At 42.9% G+C, this 23,554-nt stretch overlaps 1 protein-coding gene across 2 annotated transcripts in view; it reads right to left on the bottom strand.

The window, feature by feature from the left end:
• epha10 (EPH receptor A10) overlaps positions 1-23,554 on the bottom strand; it is a 221,840-nt gene that overhangs the window by 61,536 nt on the left and 136,750 nt on the right. For both annotated transcript variants that reach the window (XM_033637064.2, XM_078175712.1), the window contains exons 4-5: positions 20,238-20,393; positions 9,812-10,141 (exon numbers count right to left, since the gene is read on the bottom strand). In XM_033637064.2, the coding sequence (XP_033492955.1) occupies positions 9,812-10,141; positions 20,238-20,393 (486 nt within the window). The remainder of the gene's footprint in view (positions 1-9,811; positions 10,142-20,237; positions 20,394-23,554) is intronic.

The raw sequence follows: 23,554 nt of genomic DNA on the forward strand, positions 1-23,554 counted from the left end.
AGGCTCAAATTGTTATTTTAAGTGTCTAACAACATTTCGAAAAAGACCAGAGATATAAAACATTTTTATTTACTTTTCACAGATCCGGTCTGTTTATTATTGTGACCAAGTCTCACTCAAGGAGAGAAGAGTGCAAGGAAGAGTTTGTCATGTTGGAGTAAAGAAAGCGCAGCTTAGTGTTACCTAAAATATTTTCAGTGTCATGGCTGAATATTTAGCTGATTTCAACAATGTGGTGAAGTCCGCGAGATTTTAGAATGAGACTTCTCCTGGAGCAAGACTTGGTTACACACAACAAACCGGATCAGCGAAAGGTAAAAGAAAATGTTTCATTTCTCTGCAGGGTCTTTTCTGAAATGTTGTCAGACACTTATGATAACAATCTATCAGCAGCAGCAGCAACAAGCACTTTTAATTGAAGTACACTAACAGTGCACAATTGCCTGTTTTGCTGCTGCTGCGCTCTCTCTTAATACTAGACCAATCTAAAAAATTGTTGTCTCCATTCGTCACTTAGACACAAAAACGTGTCAATAGGGTTGAGGTTAAAAAATACTGAAGTAGGGTTTTAATTGCAGGACTTTTACTGGAGTGGAGTAATGGAGTACTTTCAAATTGAGCTGTTGGTGCTTTGACTTGCGTAAATAATCTGAGAACTTCTTACACCATTTATTCTCCCACATTCCCTCCAATTTCTGCTTCCCTCAACTTTACAGCTTTATTCTCCAGTTGTTACACTGTATATCTTGTGCAGCTCGTCTCACCTTTTCTCGCTTGCCTCTGCACATCTCCTGACTCTTTATGTTCCTCTTCTGTTTCCTGCCTTTTATCTCAAGACCTTACTGTCCTCTCATCTCCTGACTTCTATCCACACACAAGAACTTGTAAATGTACCAGATAGCTGCAGATAGTTCAGACAAAAAAAAAAGTTTCAACTGTGTGCACAATATTTTTTTGGGGGGGAAAAAAAAAGAAAAAACATGTATTCTTGCTTTTGCTCTTCACCACATGCCTCCTTTCTCCTGCACCCAGAAGGCATTCTGCTCACAATGCTACACCGCTCACCTCTCTCCCCTTCCCTCCACTTCTATATTCATCCCTCTCTCCTCTCCTCCCTTTATGCATCCACCTCTCAGGCCCATGTAACTCCACGGGGACCAGCCATCTAAAGCCCAGCCAGTAATCCTCTCAGGATATTGAAATGCCAATCCTTCCTCCTCCCTGACCCGCACCTCCACCCCATCTCTACAGCCTTCCTGCAGCCCTCTCTTCTTCCCTGCCTCAGCTAAAGCGCTTTGGATGTACCACTGGGGGCCAAGACATTCAACCCAAGTGTGTTCTGATCTTGCACACACACACACACACACACACACACACACACACACTGAATAGATGCCGAGGAAAGAAGACGTCATTATCGCATCTCTTCTTGCTCGCACACTAATCAAGCATGAAGCAATGCACAGAGCGCATTGCATGCAAGCACGGTAAAGCACACACATGAAAATGTCGGCATACATGTGTGGCCTGGTGCACTCAGAGCTGACACTCATGCACACACATATACATGCATCCCTAATCCACAGCTGGATAAGGGGCCCCATGAGCCCTGGGCAAAACTGATCCCCCATTTACCCAGCCCATACCCCGTCTCCTCACGCAACTCCAGTCATGTTTCTATCCCCCTCTCTCCTCTCCCCTTTTATTCATCCGCCCATCCTTGACACACCATGCAAAACTCCCCCCATTCCCCTTGGTGGCCTGGAGAGTCCTGATAAAAACCCATCTGTCTGTGGGAAATCCACTCCTCCGCTGTGCGTGTGCAAGCATTTGGTTCGAAGGGATGCTTTTAAAGAATTCAATTTGTATTTAGTTTTAATGGAGGGCTTTAATGTGACTAGATTTAAAATGCTTTTCATCCACTAAGAAAGAAAATCTTAGCATATGCATAGATGTAAATTGACCCCCTGTGTGCCTATGTGTGTGTGTGTGTGTGTGTTTCCTTTTGGTCACAATATAGTACCTGTTTGCACCTTCTCTCCCCAACTCAGTCAGTGCCCTTAAATCCTGAGGCTTTCTTACCCCTCCACTGCCAGCTAACCCACACCACCCGCTGCTAACAAGCTTACCGTGCCCAGAAAAACAAATACAGTCAGAGAAGATGGGAAAAAGAGTTGTAGAGAGGATAGAGAGAAGCAGAGAGGTGAGGAGGGAGAGAGGCCAGCTGTGATTATGCCGAGACAGGCGGAGAGAGAAAGAGAAGATGGTGGGAAGAGAGGTTGTGGATGAAGTGGTGGGAGGAGGAGGGAGAGAAATTACCATCTAAGAATAGTGAGTTTATGGGGAGAGCAGGAAAGGATAGGGTGGAGGGAAATGAGGAAGGAAATAGAGGGTAAAAAAAGAAGAGATCGGAACAGACAGGGAAGGAGGAGGTAAAAAAAAAAGAGCAAAAGGTAATAAAGAGATGATGAGGTGAGGGGTGTGTGTGTGTGTGTGTGTGTGTGTGTGTGTGTGTGTGTGTGCAGGAGCTAGTGAGTGTTAGCTTTGCTCCAAATCCCTGCTGCAGTATTCATAAAGGTCAGTGAGTTTTGATGGTGTAAAGTCTTGATGTGGAGGCTCGCACACATGTACGGACACAAGGTTGGGGTCTGTGCAGGGATGGGGTTTTTTTTTTTTTTTTCAGCTCTGTACCTGACCTGGCTGCACAGCATTTCCCATAACTGCCCGCTCCTGCAGACGAGCTACCCTACATCGCAGTGCACACAGACTCTGATTAACCCTGCTAATATTCTCTATTGGAAATCTATTGGGTTTATCCTGCAGCAAAAATAAGACCCACAGAGTCCTTATGGATTTAATTTGAGGTCGTAGAGGCTAAAAGAGGACAAAAAAATGATCAATCTGCCAGTCCCTCTTTAGGCTGAAACATACTTTCCACTGTGAATGTCTGCAGACACTTGCTGTCACGTGAACGCGCACACGGTTACACTCATAGTAATACTGAGGGTCTGCATCCGCTCCCAGCAGTAAACAGGAGGGCTGGGAGGTGAGCTTACAATCAATCTACTGCCAACATCGGGTAAAACTGAAACAATCAGATATGGATTAAGGATGCAATTTTATATACTTTTTTTTTTACTACTGATTTTGAAAAATAGAAGTCTAACTGACTACAAGCATCAGTCTGAATACACACATCCAGAAAGAAAGAGAGAGATGAAGCAAGAGGTTGCACGAGAGCAAGACCAACTAAAATACATGCGCACACAGACTTCACACAGCCCAATCTCACTTGACCCTGAGGGAATCTGCCCATTGTGTAGAGCAGGCAAGAGGGTTTAGATGTCCTTTAGTTTGTTAGCTGTTGATCTGAACCATGCTCTGCTGGTCTCGTGTGGTAACCGCCGGCCTTTTAACAAAAGCTGACACGCGACTGGTAAAGTCAGGAGAGGTAAGACAAGACACACGGCACAGTAATTCTAAAGCACATTTCAAAATCAAATACTTGCTCTGTCTCCCTCTCTGTCCCTCTCTCTCTCTCTCTCTCACACACACACACACACACACGCAAGCAGCATTAAACACCCCACACCAAATGTCAGTCTAAATCCTCCCTGACACAGAAAGTCTTCTGAAACCCCTGCAAACACACTCCCCTAACCCCTTGTCCAATCCCTCTGGATGACACGGTTAGCGGGACAACTCACACCCTAATACCCCGTAATAACCACAAATCAACGCCATGGCAACTGCTGACAAGACAGACGGACAGGGAAGGGGGGAGATAAAAGAGAGAAAGGTTGAAAGAACTGTGGGGACGGGAAAAATAAATCACCACAGGTTTGTCCTTTTCTGATACACTGTCCCTAACCTTGGAGCTAAATCCCTTTAGGAGGCTGAGACGACCACGTTGTAGCTTATTAGCCATGTTAGTGTCAGCCATACTATCACTGATAGGGCCGTATGAGCAGAAAACACATATTTGTGTCGAACAGTTGTCGAAAGCAGGAGGCTTTGATTTATTTTTATTTTTTTCAATTTTAAAACTTTTCATTTTCTTATTCCAGCACACACTTTCGCTTGTGGGCACACTTGCCACACTTGCCAACCTGACAGTACCACAGCCCTCTCATGTTTCTTCCTAGAGTCTCAACTCTCACGTGTTCCTCCCATTTCAGGACAAATTTTCGCACCTTTTTTCTTTTTCATTATCACAGCCTGATCCTGGCACTGTACAGCCAGTATAAGCCCTATGACTCTACAAGTGTACTGTTCCCTATCTGTTGGCACCTTCCCTCTCTCAGACCTTCCTAAGCCGTAAAGGGGCTCCCCGCCAGGCATGCGTGAGTTGGATGTGACTGCCGGAAGACACCTTGTCTCCATGCTGACCGCGTTACGTATGTGAAAGTCTGATTGGACGCTCTTGCATGGGGGGTGGGGAGGTTTCTGGCGCAGGTCAAGCCTTTAGTGTGGTAGTGCAGCCTTCCTTCCTCCTCCTGTTACTCTGCAGGAGTACCAGGATTTAGAATTATTTTTAAATCACCAGATTGCAGAAAACAAAGTCTCTGAAACTCAAATTTTTCTTGGGGAGGACCCCCCTGACCCCCAACTTTGGTTTCAATATCTAACTATTTTTGAGTTCTCAGGGCTGGGAAGTCTGTTGTATAGTTGAGTACTGTGGCTCTCATTAACCCTCCCATGATAAAGGTGGAAGCAGACATTTTGCAGCTAACAAGCTTAGACAAAGCATCAGTACACAATCAACCCTGCACATAGACATAGAGATTCCAAGTAATCCCGTGACTGGAGGAGAAAGTTGAGCATGTAGCAAGCTAAGAGTTGCAGACATCTTAAACCAGCATTTCGCACACAAAACAAGGGTTAAGTGTTCTGTGTCTGCTGGATGTGTAAGAAGGCAAACTTTGCTAAAAGCTTAGCCATAACAACACCTTGCATTGAGCTTTTATTTTGCCTGTCTGGCCCCTAATTGTCAAACATTGCTCAATGCAGCGTTAAGTTAAAAACACCATTAGTGGAATGCACATACGTTGAATGGGGTAACTTAAGGCTAAAATGGAAAAAAAGTCTTTGCAAAACAAATTTATGTTCCCTGTAAAATACTGCAGTCTCATATTCAGGAGAGCGACTGTGATATCAATTCTGAACCACATGTCACTGATGTTGTATAGCACAGAGATTGGGTGCGTACTACACAAACATTAAGCCGTCCTTTAACCTCTCACTCACCCTATGTGGTCCAGATGTTACTCTTACATAACATTTACACTTGGCCAACAGGAGAATCTGGGCCACTGGGGAGGACACAATCATTATGAATACTCTCAACTGCAATCTCCTTAAGGCCATCATCTCTGTACACCAAGAGGCACAGTGTCAGTCACAAGCCCCACTTTCAACATATAAAAGGTAAAAGACTGTATGCCAACCTCTAACTTCCTTTAAGTTCTAAAATGAGAGTCTATCAAAACAAACTGTTATAGCTCACTTACCTCAGAGTGCTGCTGCCATCTCAGCACTTACATATGACTAACGGTTCCCCATTCATTATGCAGCTCATTTCTCTAAGCTAATTTCCAATCAAAAACACGCTGCCATTCTCACTTTCTCATTGTTTCTCCATCACCTGCTTCCTTCGCGCAGCACCTTCCAGTCCCTTCAGACTAATATTTATTTCAGCATTTTCAAATGAAGGATTTGCAAACAAACAGAGTAAACAAGATTTTTCAAAAATATGCACGGTAGGCATGACAGGTAAATGTATGTGCGCAATGCATTAGTGTATTAGAGAGTGTTTGTCAGCATCCGAGCCAGAGTGTGTTCCTGTACATTTTTTACTGTGTGTGTGTTTGGTCTTTTCACACTTGAGCTCCTCCAAATAGTGCTGTTGCAGTGCTGTTTGACAGGGCTACTTGGCAAAGTGCTTTTCAAGCCCCTGGCTAATGGCCTGCTGAAGACTTCTGCTGATGAGAATGAGATCACCTCCACCGGGCGAGACATTTTGCTCTGTCTGCAATGATGGGCACAGTATGGGGAAGAAGTCTGTGTGGCCGTAAGCATACATACAAATGAAAATCAGTCTACCGGATGCATATTTGCTTTTGAATGCCTCTGCGTATGTGTGTACAGTACTGCATGTTGTTGATGTATGCCTGCTGAGAGTCTACATAAAGTAAAGCGTATTCAAAGGTCACCGTGTGCATAAATTTATTTATGAACAGAAACATGCACAGCACCTGCAAGTGTGCACATGTATCCACATGGGGAATGTACAGTACAGGCCAAAAGTTTGGACACACCTTCTCATTCAATGCATTTTCTTTATTTTCATGACTATTTACATTGTAGATTCTCACTGAAGGCATCAAAACTATGAATGAACACATGTGGAGTTATGTACTTAACAAAAAAAGGTGAAATAACTGAAAACATGTTTTATATTCTAGTTTCTTCAAAATAGCCACCCTTTGCTCTGATTACTGCTTTGCACACTCTTGGCATTCTCTCCATGAGCTTCAAGAGGTAGTTACCTGAAATGGTTTCCACTTCACAGGTGTGCCTTATCAGGGTTAATTAGTGGAATTTCTTGCTTTATCAATGGGGTTGGGACCATCAGTTGTGTTGTGCAGAAGTCAGGTTAATACACAGCCGACAGCCCTATTGGACAACTGTTAAAATTCATATTATGGCAAGAACCAATCAGCTAACTAAAGAAAAACGAGTGGCCATCATTACTTTAAGAAATGAAGGTCAGTCAGTCCGGAAAATTGCAAAAACTTTGAATGTGTCCCCAAGTGGAGTCGCAAAAACCATCAAGCGCTACAACGAAACTGGCACACATGAGGACCGACCCAGGAAAGGAAGACCAAGAGTCACCTCTGCTTCTGAGGACAAGTTCATCCGAGTCACCAGCCTCAGAAATTGCAAGTTAACAGCAGCTCAGATCAGAGACCAGATGAATGCCACACAGAGTTCTAGCAGCAGACCCATCTCTAGAACAACTGTTAAGAGGAGACTGCGCGAATTAGGCCTTCATGGTCAAATAGCTGCTAGGAAACCGCTGCTAAGGAGAGGCAACAAGCAGAAGAGATTTGTTTGGGCCAAGAAACACAAGGAATGGACATTAGACCAGTGGAAATCTGTGCTTTGGTCTGATGAGTCCAAATTTGAGATCTTTGGTTCCAACCGCCGTGTCTTTGTGAGACGCAGAAAAGGTGAACGGATGGATTCCACATGCCTGGTTCCCACTGTGAAGCATGGAGGAGGAGGTGTGATGGTGTGGGGGTGTTTTGCTGGTGACACTGTTGGGGATTTATTCAAAATTGAAGGCACACTGAACCAGCATGGCTACCACAGCATCCTGCAGCGACATGCCATCCCATCCGATTTGCGTTTAGTTGGACGATCATTTATTTTTCAACAGGACAATGACCCCAAACACACCTCCAGGCTGTGTAAGGGCTATTTGACCAAGAAGGAGAGTGATGGAGTGCTGCGGCAGATGACCTGGCCTCCACAGTCACCGGACCTGAACCCAATCGAGATGGTTTGGGGTGAGCTGGACCGCAGAGTGAAGGCAAAGGGGCCAACAAGTGCTAAACACCTCTGGGGACTCCTTCAAGACTGTTGGAAAACCATTTCAGGTGACTACCTCTTGAAGCTCATGGAGAGAATGCCAAGAGTGTGCAAAGCAGTAATCAGAGCAAAGGGTGGCTATTTTGAAGAAACTAGAATATAAAACATGTTTTCAGTTATTTCACCTTTTTTTGTTAAGTACATAACTCCACATGTGTTCATTCATAGTTTTGATGCCTTCAGTGAGAATCTACAATGTAAATAGTCATGAAAATAAAGAAAACGCATTGAATGAGAAGGTGTGTCCAAACTTTTGGCCTGTACTGTATATACTTTATAGTTGTGTGTGTAGGCATGAGCAACCTACTTGCTGAATTGACAACTGCCTCCAATTATCAGAGGAGTCCCAAACGGAGGCTGAGGGGAACCATGGCCACTGTGACAAGTGCGCCCCACCCCTGCTGCACGCTCATTGTGTAAGCCAGCACAAAGATAGTGTTATCTTGTGGAGCTTGACAAACCAAGGCCATGTTGGCATAACTCGCTGGGAAGAGAGCTAAATGTACTTTTCATATTAACAGAAACTAGTCCATACCCACTGGTAGCTTTGTCACATTCTACCTATGCCAGTCCTCAATGCCTATGTGCAGTTTCACATAGATTGACCACGTCAGTAAGTAGAAAAACGTGGGACAGACAGAATGACTGACCAAAAATTAGAAAAAAACCCCCCCAAACATTCAGCCACAGGGGGAGCCACAGCGATCGCATTTTAGCCATTTTTAAGCATTTTTCTGCTATGTGGTCATAGCGCCACCCAGTTGCCAATTAGAGGCATCCTGTTCTACATATCTACCAAGTTTAGTAAAATCTCTCTCTAGCGCCCCCATTTTGTTTGATGGGGTCAGTAATGGAGGGGTCCCCTCAGATTATGTGTGGTCATATGCCTACAAAGTTGCGTGGTGATCGATGAAACCCTTGAGATGTTATACACCTTTATGTGATGAGCCACGCCCTCCGCAATATTCATTGCCTTATAGAAGCTCAGTTTTAGTAAGTTTTCCAACTTTTGCCGAGAGGGAACTTTAGATATTGGTCCCTAGATTATGTTCACCGAGTTTCATGCAGATCGGTCAAACTTCCTAGGAAGATATCGATTTTAAGTGTTTTTCAAAAAATTCAAAATGGTGGAAAATCTATATAACCAGAAGTTATGGGTTCTTGAGGTAAATTTGTTCCTCATGAGGAGAGGCATCTCTGTGTAAAGTTTCATGTCTCTACGACATATGGGGCATGAGATATGCCCATTCAAATCTGCAATTTCAATCGGTTGCTATAGCGCCCCCCTTTGGCCAATTGATGTAATATTGCTTCATTTGCATCCTCCCATGACCCTCTACCACTGTGCCAAATTTCACATGGATTGACCAAGTCAGTGAGGAGAAAAACGTGGAACAGACACACAGACAGAGTTTTCGTCATTATATACTAAGATTAATGTGCTTTTTTGAAAGAGGTCAAAGGTGCTATTTCCCATTAAAGGGTTTTTTTTGGGGAGTTTTTCCTTAACCGCTGCGAGGGTCATAAGGACAGAGGGATGTCGTATGCCGTAAAGCCCTGTGAGGCAAATTGTGATTTGTGATATTGGGCTTTATAAATAAAATTGAATTGAACTGAATTGAATTGAATAGCTAAGTCAATATATTTTTTGTGTGAGGCTAGTTTTTAGACTGCCTTGTAGCAGAAAGATCATAGCCAGTTGTTACATCCAGAATCAGACCCAGTTTTGAAGATAATCTCTTACAGCCCGGTTTTAAATGTTAGCACAAGCTATAGCAAAACAGCACAGACATGGTATCTTAACCTTCCGAAAAAAAAAAAAAGAAGCTAAATCAGTCAAATCAGCAAGATCCTCATGGACTTCCTTAAAATACAGCCTATGATAAGATATTCAAATTGACACATGTGGTGCAAGCTGATCAAAAATTCATTTTCAGCTGAGACATCCACGTGTGCTGGCTTGTCTCATTTGAGTCAATTTGCTTCATCTTCTTTTTGTAAATGCAGTGTGACCTCATTCTTGCTCAGCTGTTGTTTGTTTCCTGACTGTGCAGACTTGCAGTGTTATTTAAAATGTCCTTTTCCTCGTGCCCGCTCCCATGTATGAGAATTTGTGTAATGTGTGTGGCTATTTTTAAAAGGTCAAACCGGGACTCACCGGGCAGGCTCGTAGACACGTTGACCTGGGTGTAGAACCTCTTGTTGGGCAGCAGCTCCGACACTCCGTTCAAGGCTTCGACGGTGAACGTGTAGTTGGTGTTGGGGAGGAGATTGACCACAGTCACCGTTCTTTCTGTCAGGCCGACCTGCTGAGGCACAAAGCCGACGCTCGCCCCGCACGGCTCGCACTGCCTCAGGACGCACCTACGACACCCTACGCTGTAAGTCAGATCCACCCTGCCTCCTGTGTCAGATGGTGCAGCCCACTCCAAGATCAGCGTGGACTGCTTCAGGGTGTAGACCAAGTCTCTAGGTGGGGAAGGGGGCCCTGGAGAGACAGGAGTAAGAAAATTGCATTTTGGTTTATTGTTAGAAGCCCTGGAGAATATATTAGTCTTTTCTGAGAACAAAGACAGACACAGAAATAGAGAGAGAGAGAACTAAAGAATGTGTGTTCCCATTTTTGTAAACATCAATACTTAATCAAACACATCCTTGCTTCTGCGATTGTTATGCAGCAATTGAAATTGACAAAAGGATGTTACACTTTGTCTAATCACGTCATTACAAGCCATTCTTTACTCTAATGTTGCACTCAAAGACTACTTCCTGTTACCCAGTAATTATCATCCCTTTAACTGTAAATGTGAGCATTTCTGGAAAAGAGGCTTGTATAAATGTTGGTTTCAAGAGACTGCTCAAACATGGTGTTGCTGAAAGCTTGACATTTCTCACATTAATGATGGACTCATCAGATGCATTGGATATTAAGGTGTGATGCTCCGTTTGCACATTATGCTACGATAATCCTTCTTATCCAGGATTTGGTTATCCAGGATTTGGTGATCCTTCTTATCCAGGATTTGCTGATAAGAAACAATTGATTTGATGAGAACCATTTGACCCTAATGGAAACAGGGCATTTAAAAATGTGGGGTGGTTGCTGGGTTACATGGGTACATGTGGCACTACTTTTGTTTTGGCAGTGGGAGTCAGAAAAACATTTATTGGATTGGGATGGAAGAGGGATTATTGATGATGCAGACAGACGGGAAAGGCACTCGGGAATGTGTTTCAGTCAGAAGTGACATTACCTTTTGTCTGAACATGTGCGGGCTCGAGCATGGATAACAAATTTGTCCATTATGCGCTGATGTCAACAGTGCTGCGTGGAACAAATCCCCCACTTACTATCAGTAAATAAAGGTGCGTCGCCATGGAGAAGGCTTTTAACTCTCCTGGAACATCAACCCAATTTGATATGAGGGTTGTGATGTGCCAGAAGCATCACGAGAGTCTAAACTGCCTACTATACGGCTGCGTATGTCAAAATGTGTGGTTGGACGCTCGAGGTAAAAAATGGGACAATTATAGTGCCTCTCTGGATTATATTTGAGCTGTCACAAGCAATGAAATCATCCGTCTTTGGATCACTGTCTGATGCACAGGGCTTTTTCTGAAATGTAAAACCTCAAGTGTTTTAAGATCAACCACCACATGTGATACAAAAGCTAAAATATACAGTGCAGTATTTAAAAGTTGAGTGTGTAGGATTTAGGGGGATTATTGGTAGAGATGGAATATACCATATCAAATATGTTTCTTTAGTGTATAATCACCTGAAAATGAACACTAAAGAAATTCCAACCTGGAGAAGTTTCAGCTCCTCACAGCTAAATGTGACTAACCCTAAATCCTACTCACTGCTCCTTTAAAGGGCTGTAACATGTCACACTGGAGGACTGTATCTCATCACGAAGTCAGTGTCCTGAATGACCTGTGCCTTTTCCTGCAGGTCCCTGCACACTCAGGCTGAACAGAGCGAAGGTCCATTAAAGGCCATGAATTTTATATGTGTCCCTGTATGTGTGTGCATGTGCTGTGTAATGAATAAGTGAAGGTGCGCTGCTCTGTGCGTGCTGTTAAACACGTCACATACCACAGCTGCGTCCCGCTCCCAGACACACGTGGCGCACAGAGTTACATAAGCCCAGAGAGCATTCAGAGTGTGAACACACACGTACACACACATTTGATGCAGACACAGCTGGGCCTTTTATTTCTCCTCTCTCTCTGCTATAGTGCGTTCTCGGCCTTGTGCTGCCTCTTTCTCTTGAAGTTTCCCTTTTTTTTCTCGCATCATCTTCAAATTTGAGTTATTAAAGCCTGACCTCCCCGACTCTCTTGCCCCCGCTCTTTCTCATCTTTTGCCTCCTTTCACTCTCCATCTGTCTCTGTCTTCCATCTCCTTTTCCCCCTGTCCATCCAAATGAGTCTGTGACTCCCTCTCTGCTGCTGCTCCAACATACTGCATCATGGCAAATCAGAACTTGCTCTTGATGTGGTGTTTACAACAGGGTTTCAGTGGTATGAGATTTTCACGGTGCAATGAGGGGGACAAACACTTAATATTAATGAATCCTAAAACCATTTTTTAATAAGTATGTGTGAAAAATCGAGGAGGGTCGATCTGCGGCATGGGGCGTAACTGTTGCGGCACAAGAACGCCTCATTGGGCGGTTTTGCAAAGCATGCTGGGTATGACAAATCAATGACAAACATCAATATTAATACCATGGCATAGTGTGAATCTTATGTTGTATTCATGAAGATTTTCGTGCATGCCTCCACTGAATCAGGAATCCAAAAATGATGAAAATTATTGAGGAATTGGAGTGAAAGGAGTCCGCCTTTAAAAACAACAAAACGTTTTCAATACATCCATTCACAAACTTGCACAGCTTGTGCAGTACAATCCAAGTCTCATTTCACATCCCAGTTGTATACCTACAGTACAGGCCAAAAGTTTGGACACACCTTCTCATTCAATGCGTTTTCTTTATTTTCATGACTATTTACATTGTAGATTCTCACTGAAGGCATCAAAACTATGAATGAACACATGTGGAGTTATGTACTTAACAAAAAAAGGTGAAATAACTGAAAACATGTTTTATATTCTAGTTTCTTCAAAATAGCCACCCTTTGCTCTGATTACTGCTTTGCACACTCTTGGCATTCTCTCCATGAGCTTCAAGAGGTAGTCACCTGAAATGGTTTTCCAACAGTCTTGAAGGAGTTCCCAGAGGTGTTTAGCACTTGTTGGCCCCTTTGCCTTCACTCTGTGGTCCAGCTCACCCCAAACCATCTCGATTGGGTCCAGGTCCGGTGACTGTGGAGGCCAGGTCATCTGCCGCAGCATTCCATCACTCTCCTTCTTGGTCAAATAGCCCTTACACAGCCTGGAGGTGTGTTTGGGGTCATTGTCCTGTTGAAAAGTAAATGATCATCCAACTAAACGCAAACCGGATGGGATGGCATGTCGCTGCAGGATGCTGTGGTAGCCATGCTGGTTCAGTGTGCCTTCAATTTTGAATAAATCCCCAACAGTGTCACCAGCAAAACACCCCCACACCATCACACCTCCTCCTCCATGCTTCACAGTGGGAACCAGGCATGTGGAATCCATCCGTTCACCTTTTCTGCGTCTCACAAAGACACGGCGGTTGGAACCAAAGATCTCAAATTTGGACTCATCAGACCAAAGCACAGATTTCCACTGGTCTAATGTCCATTCCTTGTGTTTCTTGGCCCAAACAAATCTCTTCTGCTTGTTGCCTCTCCTTAGCAGTAGTTTCCTAGCAGCTATTTGACCATGAAGGCCTGATTCGCGCAGTCTCCTCTTAACAGTTGTTCTAGAGATGGGTCTGCTGCTAGAACTCTGTGTGGCATTCATCTGGTCTCTGATCTGAGCTGCTGTTAACTTGCGATTTCTGAGGCTGGTGACTCGGATGAACTTATCCTCAGAAGCAGAGGTGACTCTTGGTCTTCCTTTCCTGGGTCGGTCCTCATGTGTGCCAGTTTCGTTGTAGCGCTTGATGGTTTTTGCGACTCCACTTGGGGACACATTTAAAGTTTTTGCAATTTTCCGGACTGACTGACCTTCATTTCTTAAAGTAATGATGGCCACTCGTTTTTCTTTAGTTAGCTGATTGGTTCTTGCCATAATATGAATTTTAACAGTTGTCCAATAGGGCTGTCGGCTGTGTATTAACCTGACTTCTGCACAACACAACTGATGGTCCCAACCCCATTGATAAAGCAAGAAATTCCACTAATTAACCCTGATAAGGCACACCTGTGAAGTGGAAACCATTTCAGGTGACTACCTCTTGAAGCTCATGGAGAGAATGCCAAGAGTGTGCAAAGCAGTAATCAGAGCAAAGGGTGGCTATTTTGAAGAAACTAGAATATAAAACATGTTTTCAGTTATTTCACCTTTTTTTGTTAAGTACATAACTCCACATGTGTTCATTCATAGTTTTGATGCCTTCAGTGAGAATCTACAATGTAAATAGTCATGAAAATAAAGAAAAATGAGAATGAGAAGGTGTGTCCAAACTTTTGGCCTGTACTGTATATATGCAGGACTTCCCGAACAGGCAGCCCTTTCCAACGATGCGCTCTTAAAGCCAAATTCTAGTGACAGAAACAATAATTTTACCTCACTTAATGCAGGAGTCGTTGTCTACCACTGCCTCAATCAGTTAGGTTGTATTTTTAGCCCCTTTTACACTGCCAGATTTTCAGCGAATGTTGGGCCGTTTTGCCGGCAAGCTGCGAGTGTTTAGACACACAGAGCCGGATTGGCAAGTTGATCCGAGGTGCCCAATTTTCCACCACGTAGGGTAGACATATTGGAGGAACCTTTTTGGTTTAAAAAGAGCGAGGCGGCCTTCTGCCACGGGAGGGGCTGTTGAAGACTTGTGGAAGGAGCTGTTGATGACGCTGCACGTGCGACCCACTGGCGGTGGACTAACAGGAAACAGCTGATAGCAGGAATGAACAGGGGCGAAACGCAAACCACCACTGTAAAGATGAGCAACTGGGAAGACAAGGAATTGCGCACCCTCCTTGCCCTCACAAACGAAGAGGCCATTAACCATCAGATGACGGGAATGGTGAAGGACGGGCCGACTTATGAGAGAATCGCTGAAGGACTGACCAGCCGCGGCTTCCCTCGGAGTACGTCACTGTTTATGTCACATGCTGAGCTACACATTTTGTTACTTGCTCACTCCCTCCATTTCGCCGAAAAAGGCACATTCTGTATAAACAAAAGTAGGCAGGCGGCATTTTGCTATGCTCCCTGATTTTGTTTTTATACTGCCAATGCTGAACGAAGGCCGATTGGGCATTCCTGCAAAATTGCACAATTCCTATTTAAAAAGGGCTAATGTGTGACTTTGGTGTTTTAAAGAGTTGTTCAGATTCAGCCCTTTCACTTCAATAAATCAAGAATTTTCTCCATATTTGGATTCTTTGTTCACTGGAGGCATGCAAGAAAAACAAAGTCTTCTTCTTGAATCCAACATAACACTGGGTGAGTAATTGCAAATGACCACTTAGGGGGTGAAGTATTCCTTTACGATGTATTGAAGCAAATCCAAACCTGCTCTTGATGTTTTTTTAGACTAATGCCATTAAGGCCTATGAAAAGTCTGCATTTATGTATTTCTATAAATCAGTAGTTAAAACTGTTGTGCTACAACTCCATCCTTACTCCTGGAAGCCATCGGCTCCCACTGTTTTCAGAAATCCATTTGCAGAGTCGCGCATTGCCAAACATTATGCATTACTTTAAAATATTTTCTTTCTCTGTAGTCGTAACAGTTATTATGCTACAATGATTACCATTGCAGTCCTGTCAGCAGTAGCTCCACTCTGCCAAAACTGACTACATAGAAATATTTGTGTCCCCAGTGAAACATTTCCTTTAACTGTTTCCAAAGTTTTACTGAGTCTTCACTGCCGCTAGGAATATTCAATAATGCGCTGTAATGGATGATTTGTAAATAGTCATCACTAACGCTGGTAATTTGTCATAGCGCGAAGTATTACAAGATGGCTCTTGTTTGAAAAAATGTAGCTAAATTCTATCACCTGTTTTGAAAGGATTTTTCATACAATAAAGCATTTGTTATTTCAAAGAGAGAGCTGCCGTGACCGCAGTAGGCTATAGGTACTTCAAAGGCATTAATGGCAGGGGGAGAAGGATAAAGTTACACTGGTATTATTCTTTAATTGCTGAGATAATAAGGTGCATTTATCAGATATCATACATCTGGAGAAATCTCCCTTTTTCTGTTATTATTCTTACAACTCCAGATTTATCAGGCTCTCTCTTTCTCCATTTGCACCATGCGGTGGATTAGCCAAGTCTGGGGATCATAATTACCGAATCAATAGTGTAATTAATGTGGTCATTAGGCTGCTATAAATGTTATCACACTGGGATCAGAGAGCTCCGCGATCAATATTGTAATTACACCCCTCCATCAGGGTTACCATAAAAGCTATATGACCACACACTCACACATACACATGTACACACAAGCAAATGTGAATGTATACAAACACAGACCTTGTGACCCAACTGTTTTACCGCCCTGAGTGCTCACAGGATATAGAGCCCATTATTCCTCCATCTAATTACTAAGCTATATCAATGGGCTGCTCCCCCATGCAGGAATCGATAGGGCTACCCTGTATGGTCTTTGTCTTACTGGCCTTGTGGTGCATCTTTATTGGAGAAGAATTCAGTATGTGAGAAGGGACGAGAAAAGGTAAGAGGTGACGGATGAACGGATAATGCGCGGACATTGGGGATGAGATCATACAGTTTGCCGCTTGAGGATAGAAGCATGAGATTTTAGTTTGACAGAGGGAAGAATAATGGGGTGATAACGCGCATGGATGAAAGGATGAAGAGGAAGGAAAATGTGAAGAGGCAGTTGGTGGAAAGAAGAGTGATGAGTGGCCGAGTTACGACGACAGAGAGAGAGAGAGAATGGAGGGACACATGTGTTTAGGGGTCAAAAAGGAAAAGTGGCGGGGGGTAGAAAAAGATGGGGAGGTCCGGTGAAGGGTTGGGTAATGGATGTATAGCAGGAAATGCATCTGTAATGTCAGGATAAAAAGTGGAGGAATATGGAAAATGTCCAAGGTTAAGCAAAAAGATGGAGAAAATGGGGTGACAGGCTTTTTGGACGAATAAATAATGTGGGCCTAATGTTAGGAGAGATGGCAGGAGGGATGAAGGATGGGTGAGTGATAAAAGGGATAAAGGTTAAGAGGCAGAGAAAATTGCTGCAGTGGATGGATACATAATGTGTGTATACTATTAGATGAAATAGAAGGGGGTGTAGCTAGAGGTCACGAGGGGGGAAGAACTAAAAACTAAAATAACATGTATGATCATGAGGATGTTTTCTCTATGGAAGATTAACTCAAATAATTGTCAAACAAGGACTGGATTCATCTGATGTCCTTAAACTCTACTACATCTTAAACATAATTCAAAATAAAGCCTTACTTTTTAAGTCCATCTCAAACAAGACAGCAAATGTTCAGTGTTTACTGACGCTATCAGTGGAAAAATAAGAAAAAGTGACATGTGTTGGAGCGCGCACATTCTTTGAGCTTTAGCTGTTAAAAACTCTTTGACCATCTTGCAACTTTATAATCAGCAGAGCAACACAAGGCACAAATCCTTTCCCTTGCTCCAGGGATGATTAAAGGAAACATCTGACGTGTTTTCGGGTGGATTTTTCTACATGAAAGGAATGCGATATTAGAGGAGGGGTGTGAGGTGAAGGAGAGGTGAAGGTTGGGTGAGATGAGACATGGAAATAGGGTGATGAGGATGAGATGGGGATGGGAGAATGAGGATAGATGGCGAGACAGAGACTGGAGAGGTGGGTGCAGGTCAGACAAAGAGATGATAAGATAGAAAAAAGGGGGAGGTGGATGAAAGGATGCAGGGTGAAGGACGGGTAAGAGTGGTCTTTAAGGATAAAGAGGCAAGGGCAGACATATGAAAGGCTGATGATTAGCTCAAAAACATAAAAATTGCTCTCTTGAGCTAACCAAAAAGCAAGGAATCTCTGCCTATCTGTCCTTGACATATCTTGAGAGGTGCATTGTCTAAGTTGGTGCCATTTGGACACACAAAATGTTCAATATTAATAAACTTGAATAAATAAATGAATCTCACCACGTGTATTTCACCATGTTTCTTAATGGCTGTGACTTGGGTTGTGTTCTTCGCCATGCTAACTAATAAAACTAGTAACAATACCATCCACAAAACACACCCACTAATAAAATCTACGCTCAATTTTAGAGCCACACTCATGCGGACTGAGTTGGATGTCTTTACCTTCATCCAATGTGTAAGTTTGCCATCATGTTACTAACTTATAAAACTAATAGCGTTCCCATTGGCAATATATCTTTGCTAATTTAATCAATTATCTACTTAATTGCTGTGGTTATGTCAAAGCAAGCAACTAATATGCTTATTTAAAGAGTATTTCACACGTTTCTGACCATGAGTGGCCGTGACAGAGTGTGTTTCAAGGGCAGATTCAGTAATTTGGGGATGTTGCTTTACTTTCACCCTTTGGGAGCGATCACACCGAGATGAAACGCCAGAAACGCGACGCCAGTAAAACCATTGTTTTCCTATGATATGGCGCGTCTGACCGGCATTCAAGCGTCTTTTTAGACAGGCGTTTTTCCGGCGTCTTTTTAGACGTGCGTTTTTGTAGACGCACGTAGATGCTGAAAAGTTAAAATATTTTCAACTTTATGAGCATCAGACGCCAGTAGCACCATTCGTCATTGTCGTCATTGGCCCAGGCAGCCAATCAAATCCTCCTTTCTGTTTTGTTGTGGCAGTTAACGTTACGGCAGTTTGGTCAGTTACAGCATTTTACGACAGTTACCAGCGACAGACAACACAATGCAATCGAAGACAAGAAATTTATCCTGACAATATTTGATTTTTAAGAATTATAAAACACACACACACCTCAGTACTCGAACAAACGCAGGAGGAGACATGCATGGAGCTGTGCGAGCAGCGCAACGAATTTGTCTGGTGAGTACAATGTAATTGACGACGATGATATCGTCGTAGCAGCTAGTTAACTTTCAGATAATGGGATATGTGAGAGGGCTGGTGACCTTATTTCGTAGTTCACAGTTTTTGTGCTGCATTTTTATGCATGAAAAGTGCTATATAAACAAAGTTGGATTTGATTTGATAGCTCGTGATAGTTTCATGTAAGCTAGTACTGTCTCTACTGTCTTTGAGGTAAACACTATATTCAAGGGGAGCCATAGGGAAATGACAGGAGGGGTGTGTGTGTGTGTGTGTTGCAAACGCACCCCCGCTCCACAGGCGCTCCTTGCTGTTTTTTTTTTTTGTCTAGTGCGCATTGAATAAGCGCTTTCAGCGTTTCAAGCGTCTCTGAAGCGTCCGCGTCTCTAACGTCTCATTTCTGTGTGATCGCCCCCTTTCTCTAACTGGTGATGTTGTTAGGATATTTGTGTGGTAGAGGAAGAATTTTTTTTCTGAATTAAAAGTTCGAATTTTTTAAATTTAATTTAATGTTTTGAACTTATATACTTTATTAATCCCCCCTGAGGGGATGTTTTCACTCTTGCTTGTCATTAACACACAGGTCAGAAAGACACACACATGCACAAACAGGACCTATACATGCACAAAGTGGAGAGATGTCAAAGTGAGGGGTCTGCCTTGGTCAGGCGCCCCGAGCGGTTGGGGGATTCAGTGCCTTGCTCAAGGGCACCTCGGCAGTGCCCAGGAGGTGAACTGGCACCTCTCCAGCCACTAGTCCACGCTCCATATTTGGTCTGGACGGGGACTTGAGCAGGCGACCCTCTGGTTCCCAACCCAAGTCCCTATGGACTGAGCTACTGCCACCCCTTACTAATCATTGTAAAACTAATAAAACCACACAGTAAATGTCTTACATTCAAATTTTACTTAGAGTGAAAGAAAGGCAATTTCAGCACAATCTACTTTGATTTAATTATAATAATGCATCATATTTTAATTGTTATATTTTGTAAGTAAAGTGTGAATGTGCAACGTAACCAGTTTATGTCAGGTAACTGTAGTACAATGCTTTCCTCTGAAGTAGAACTAAAAGATCACAGTAAGTAACTAGTATACCCTTTAGTTGCAAGGTTTTAAAGTGCTTTGTGAGGCTTTTTTTAAGTAAGTTCGGGGTACAAGGACTTAGAGTAGCAACAAAATTTAGTGTTTTTCATAGCTAAAAATCATGATAACTCCAAAGCTTCTTTGGGCCAAGACCCACTGAAGCATGGTTTTAAGTGTGAAGCTGTTTTTATGAGCGGTTTTCGGGAAAGCTGCAAGCAGCAACACCACAGGTCAAACTTTGGCCCGTTATGATTAGGCATGTTTTGAACAGGCTCAGCACTGGTGCAAAGATACCGGTAACTAGATAAAAGGACATAGTGCACAAGTGACACTGTGATAGTCACTGGTAAAGGGAAAACGTGTAGTTTATAAAGATTTCTAATCATATTACTTGTGCATGGTGCTGAGGGTGTGTCCAGCGGGGTTCTGAAGTGGTCCTCCTCACACACACACACCACCGATCCTTCCTCCTCTGCGACACTGTTGGCTGGGCAGGGAAAACACTCCTGCTGCCTGGAGGACATCTTGTAGGAGCCACGGGGACACGCTGGAGAAGAACACACAGAAATATACTACATGACCAATTTGATACAACAAGTCCTACTTCCTTTGTCTTAACAAGAGAAATCCCACTGAAAGTCCTTTTTTGTATACAGGGGATGAATAAATAAATCACACATGGTGCAAAAAACATTTAGAAGCATTAGATAGCAGAGAGATTAATAAAAAACTTCAGCTCTGTAGAAAAATATTTGAAGTTTTTTTTTATATAACTTTTGCACTTTCACTTCTTTGCACGGAAGCTCCAGTACTCCACTAAGCACAGCAGCTTTTGAAAGCCAAAGGAAAAAAAAGCTCTAATCTCCCTTTCAATTTATGAGAGAGCAAATTAGGAACGAATGCAGAGAAAAACAAAAAGGAAGTGGATCCAGAGGGAAGTACAGATGAGATAAAAGATATGATTAGGAGAGAAAAGTAGAGGAGACTTTGGCTAAATCCATCTGACAAACACAATTCTCACATTACGTGTGATCAGTGGCCTTGGCAAATGGCATCAAAGGCTGCCACCGGATTGAACCAGCTAAGCAAACGAAAACAAGCCGAGGCAATGTGCCGGCACGCAACTGCAAAACCCCAAACTTAATTTTGTTGTTGTCTTCCACATTTCAAACTTTATCTGCTGGTTTTCTTGTCACACATCTCCCTGTACAGTCAGTGATACCCGACAACTCCACATGAGAGAGAGAGACTATGAAAGGTGAGAATGTGGGCAAGGGTGATAAGCACTCATGACCTTACATGTGCAGCACACAAGAATACAAACCATGTAACAGAAGCTTATCAATGCATGTGTGACAATGGGCGGTGCGTAAACAGGCACTCACAAACACTCAGAGAATAAAACAGGTTATTTTACACTCTCCCTGTATGCAGTTTCATTTTCCACTTGCCGTGCCTTTGTAGCAGGTGATAATGGGTGTGAAATCAGGCAGCCAGCTACCGCTCGATGCTCTGCTCCCCTCTCTTCTGAGACTGTGTACTAAACAGCGGGTCTACATTAACAGCTCTGGGACGCTCGCTCCCTCTTTTCCTTTCTCTCCTCCGCGCTCTCTCTATTCTCCTAATACATCTGGCTCTCTTATCCCTTTCCCACTCTTCATGGTTTTCTTTTCTTTTCTGTTTTGTATTCTCCCATTCTCCCCTCCTCATTTCTCTTGTCTTATTCCCTCAGTATAACCGTCTCTCTCCCTTCTCCAATTAAAAACACATTACCTCCAACAGGCTTCGGTTTCCATGCATTAACTCCCACAGTTTGAGTGGTAAGAAGGAAAAGCTGACATTGAAATGACTGAGCAAGTTGTTACCATTGCATTATTCAGTTATGGCTTCTGGTAGGTATTTTCTGAAGGTGAACGATGGACTTTTAGCCTCACTGATCACAAGTGCCTGCCACTCAACACTAAGACTATGTTAGCCAGTGTGCAGTTAGCGTCGGGCTGGGTGATACCTTGGCACTGAAATATTGTAGCGTTGATTATCATTGCTTTCACAAAATATTTACTTAATTGGATTTTTTATAAATAATCATCAGTCATGTGGATATACAACCAGTTCTCATTCCCAGGTTGTCAAATATTGACACTTTGTCGTGCCCCTCACATCCAGGCCACACTGCTTGTGTGAGCAGTGAATGTGCGTTGTGGAACCTCGTTTTTTTATTCTGGTGTCTGTGTAAACAGATTAGACGTCCATGCTGCCCACATGAGCGGTGCTGCTCAGGTGCAGCTCAGCAGCGGAACATTAGAGAATAGTAATCTCGCCTAAAAATAAACACAATAATGGTCCTTTGATAATTGTATTGACGTCATTATTGTATGTGTGTGTTAGTGTATTGACCTCTCGGTACAGTTTCAATATCTATATCTGTCACAGGCATGAAAAAGTATAATCTTTTTAAATCAACCCCTCCCATTTCAAAACAAAAGCCCTCTGACAATATGTCTGTCGACAGAATCCCTTTACATGTAAACACAAGACTTTTTATTGTAAAAGATTTTCATGATCGTGTTGTTGACAATGCCATGGCTTGCACAGCTCCTTATACGAGTGAAGTACCAGCTTTTATTTATGGAAATACAGTAGTCACAGCAGCAGGCAGCTCTGCAGCAGCAATGCTGCCTGTGTGAACACCACTCGCATGTGAACCGCAGCAGTTCAGCTAGGGAGCTGTTAAGCACTGCCCACATAGGCAGTGTGGCCCAGGTGTCAGCAGAGGCCACCCTTTAGCATGTCTATGTCACGCAGAGCTGAAACACATTGTAACATTGCGGTTAATGTTGTCAGACTATTGTGGTTAGGGTTAGGCAACAAAACTACTTGGCAAAAATAATGTTTTGGGTTGAAATAAGTATGTTTGTTATACAATGTAGTGTGACATAACTATGTCATGTGTGATGTCAGTGTGCAACGACTCTGTGGAAATTGTGTAACAATATTTTAAACAACACTGACATTTAGTTGACGGGGGATGTAGGTACGTAAGTGACCTAATGTTTTGTTAACACAGCACTGACTTTTGATTTCACACAAAAGACGAACTGTCTCGAATGGTGTCCTGGATGAAAATCTTGCATGGTTTTACCCATCGACCTTCCCTCCCCCAGATGTGGACTTTCTCACTCTTTTTATGACATCAGTCCCTCCCATGGATGGATTGACATTTCTTCAAAACCTGTGCATAAAGGCTGCATTGATATGCATGCATAGTATCACATGCTGAGGGGTGTGACAGTGTGGTAGTACTTTAAGCCCCAGGAATGAGAACTTGCTGGGATATAATGGCTAAGTGGCTAAAGGCAAACAATGAAACAGCTAGAACACTTTACTGTAATGCAGCCTTTAAAACCAGGAAATGAAACTAACGATATTACAAGATTCAAAATCTAAGACAATATCAAATTTAATATCATGATATTAATTTAATATGTATGTATAGTGCCAAGCCTGTTAGCCCAGTTAGTGTATTATAAAAAGAATAGAAGTTGTTACTGAAAATGCATGTTGTTTCCCTAAAGACTTCGCTGATTAAATAAGTGAGAACACACAATGAAGGGCCTTTGTGTAACAAAATAATAGATGAGCAAAAACCACAAAATCAATAATTTTTCTGTGTGAGGACACCTCAGAGAGCAATCTCACTATTGGACA

This window comes from Epinephelus lanceolatus, chromosome 16 (genome assembly GCF_041903045.1).
Source record: "Epinephelus lanceolatus isolate andai-2023 chromosome 16, ASM4190304v1, whole genome shotgun sequence".
Lineage (NCBI taxonomy): Eukaryota > Metazoa > Chordata > Actinopteri > Perciformes > Serranidae > Epinephelus > Epinephelus lanceolatus.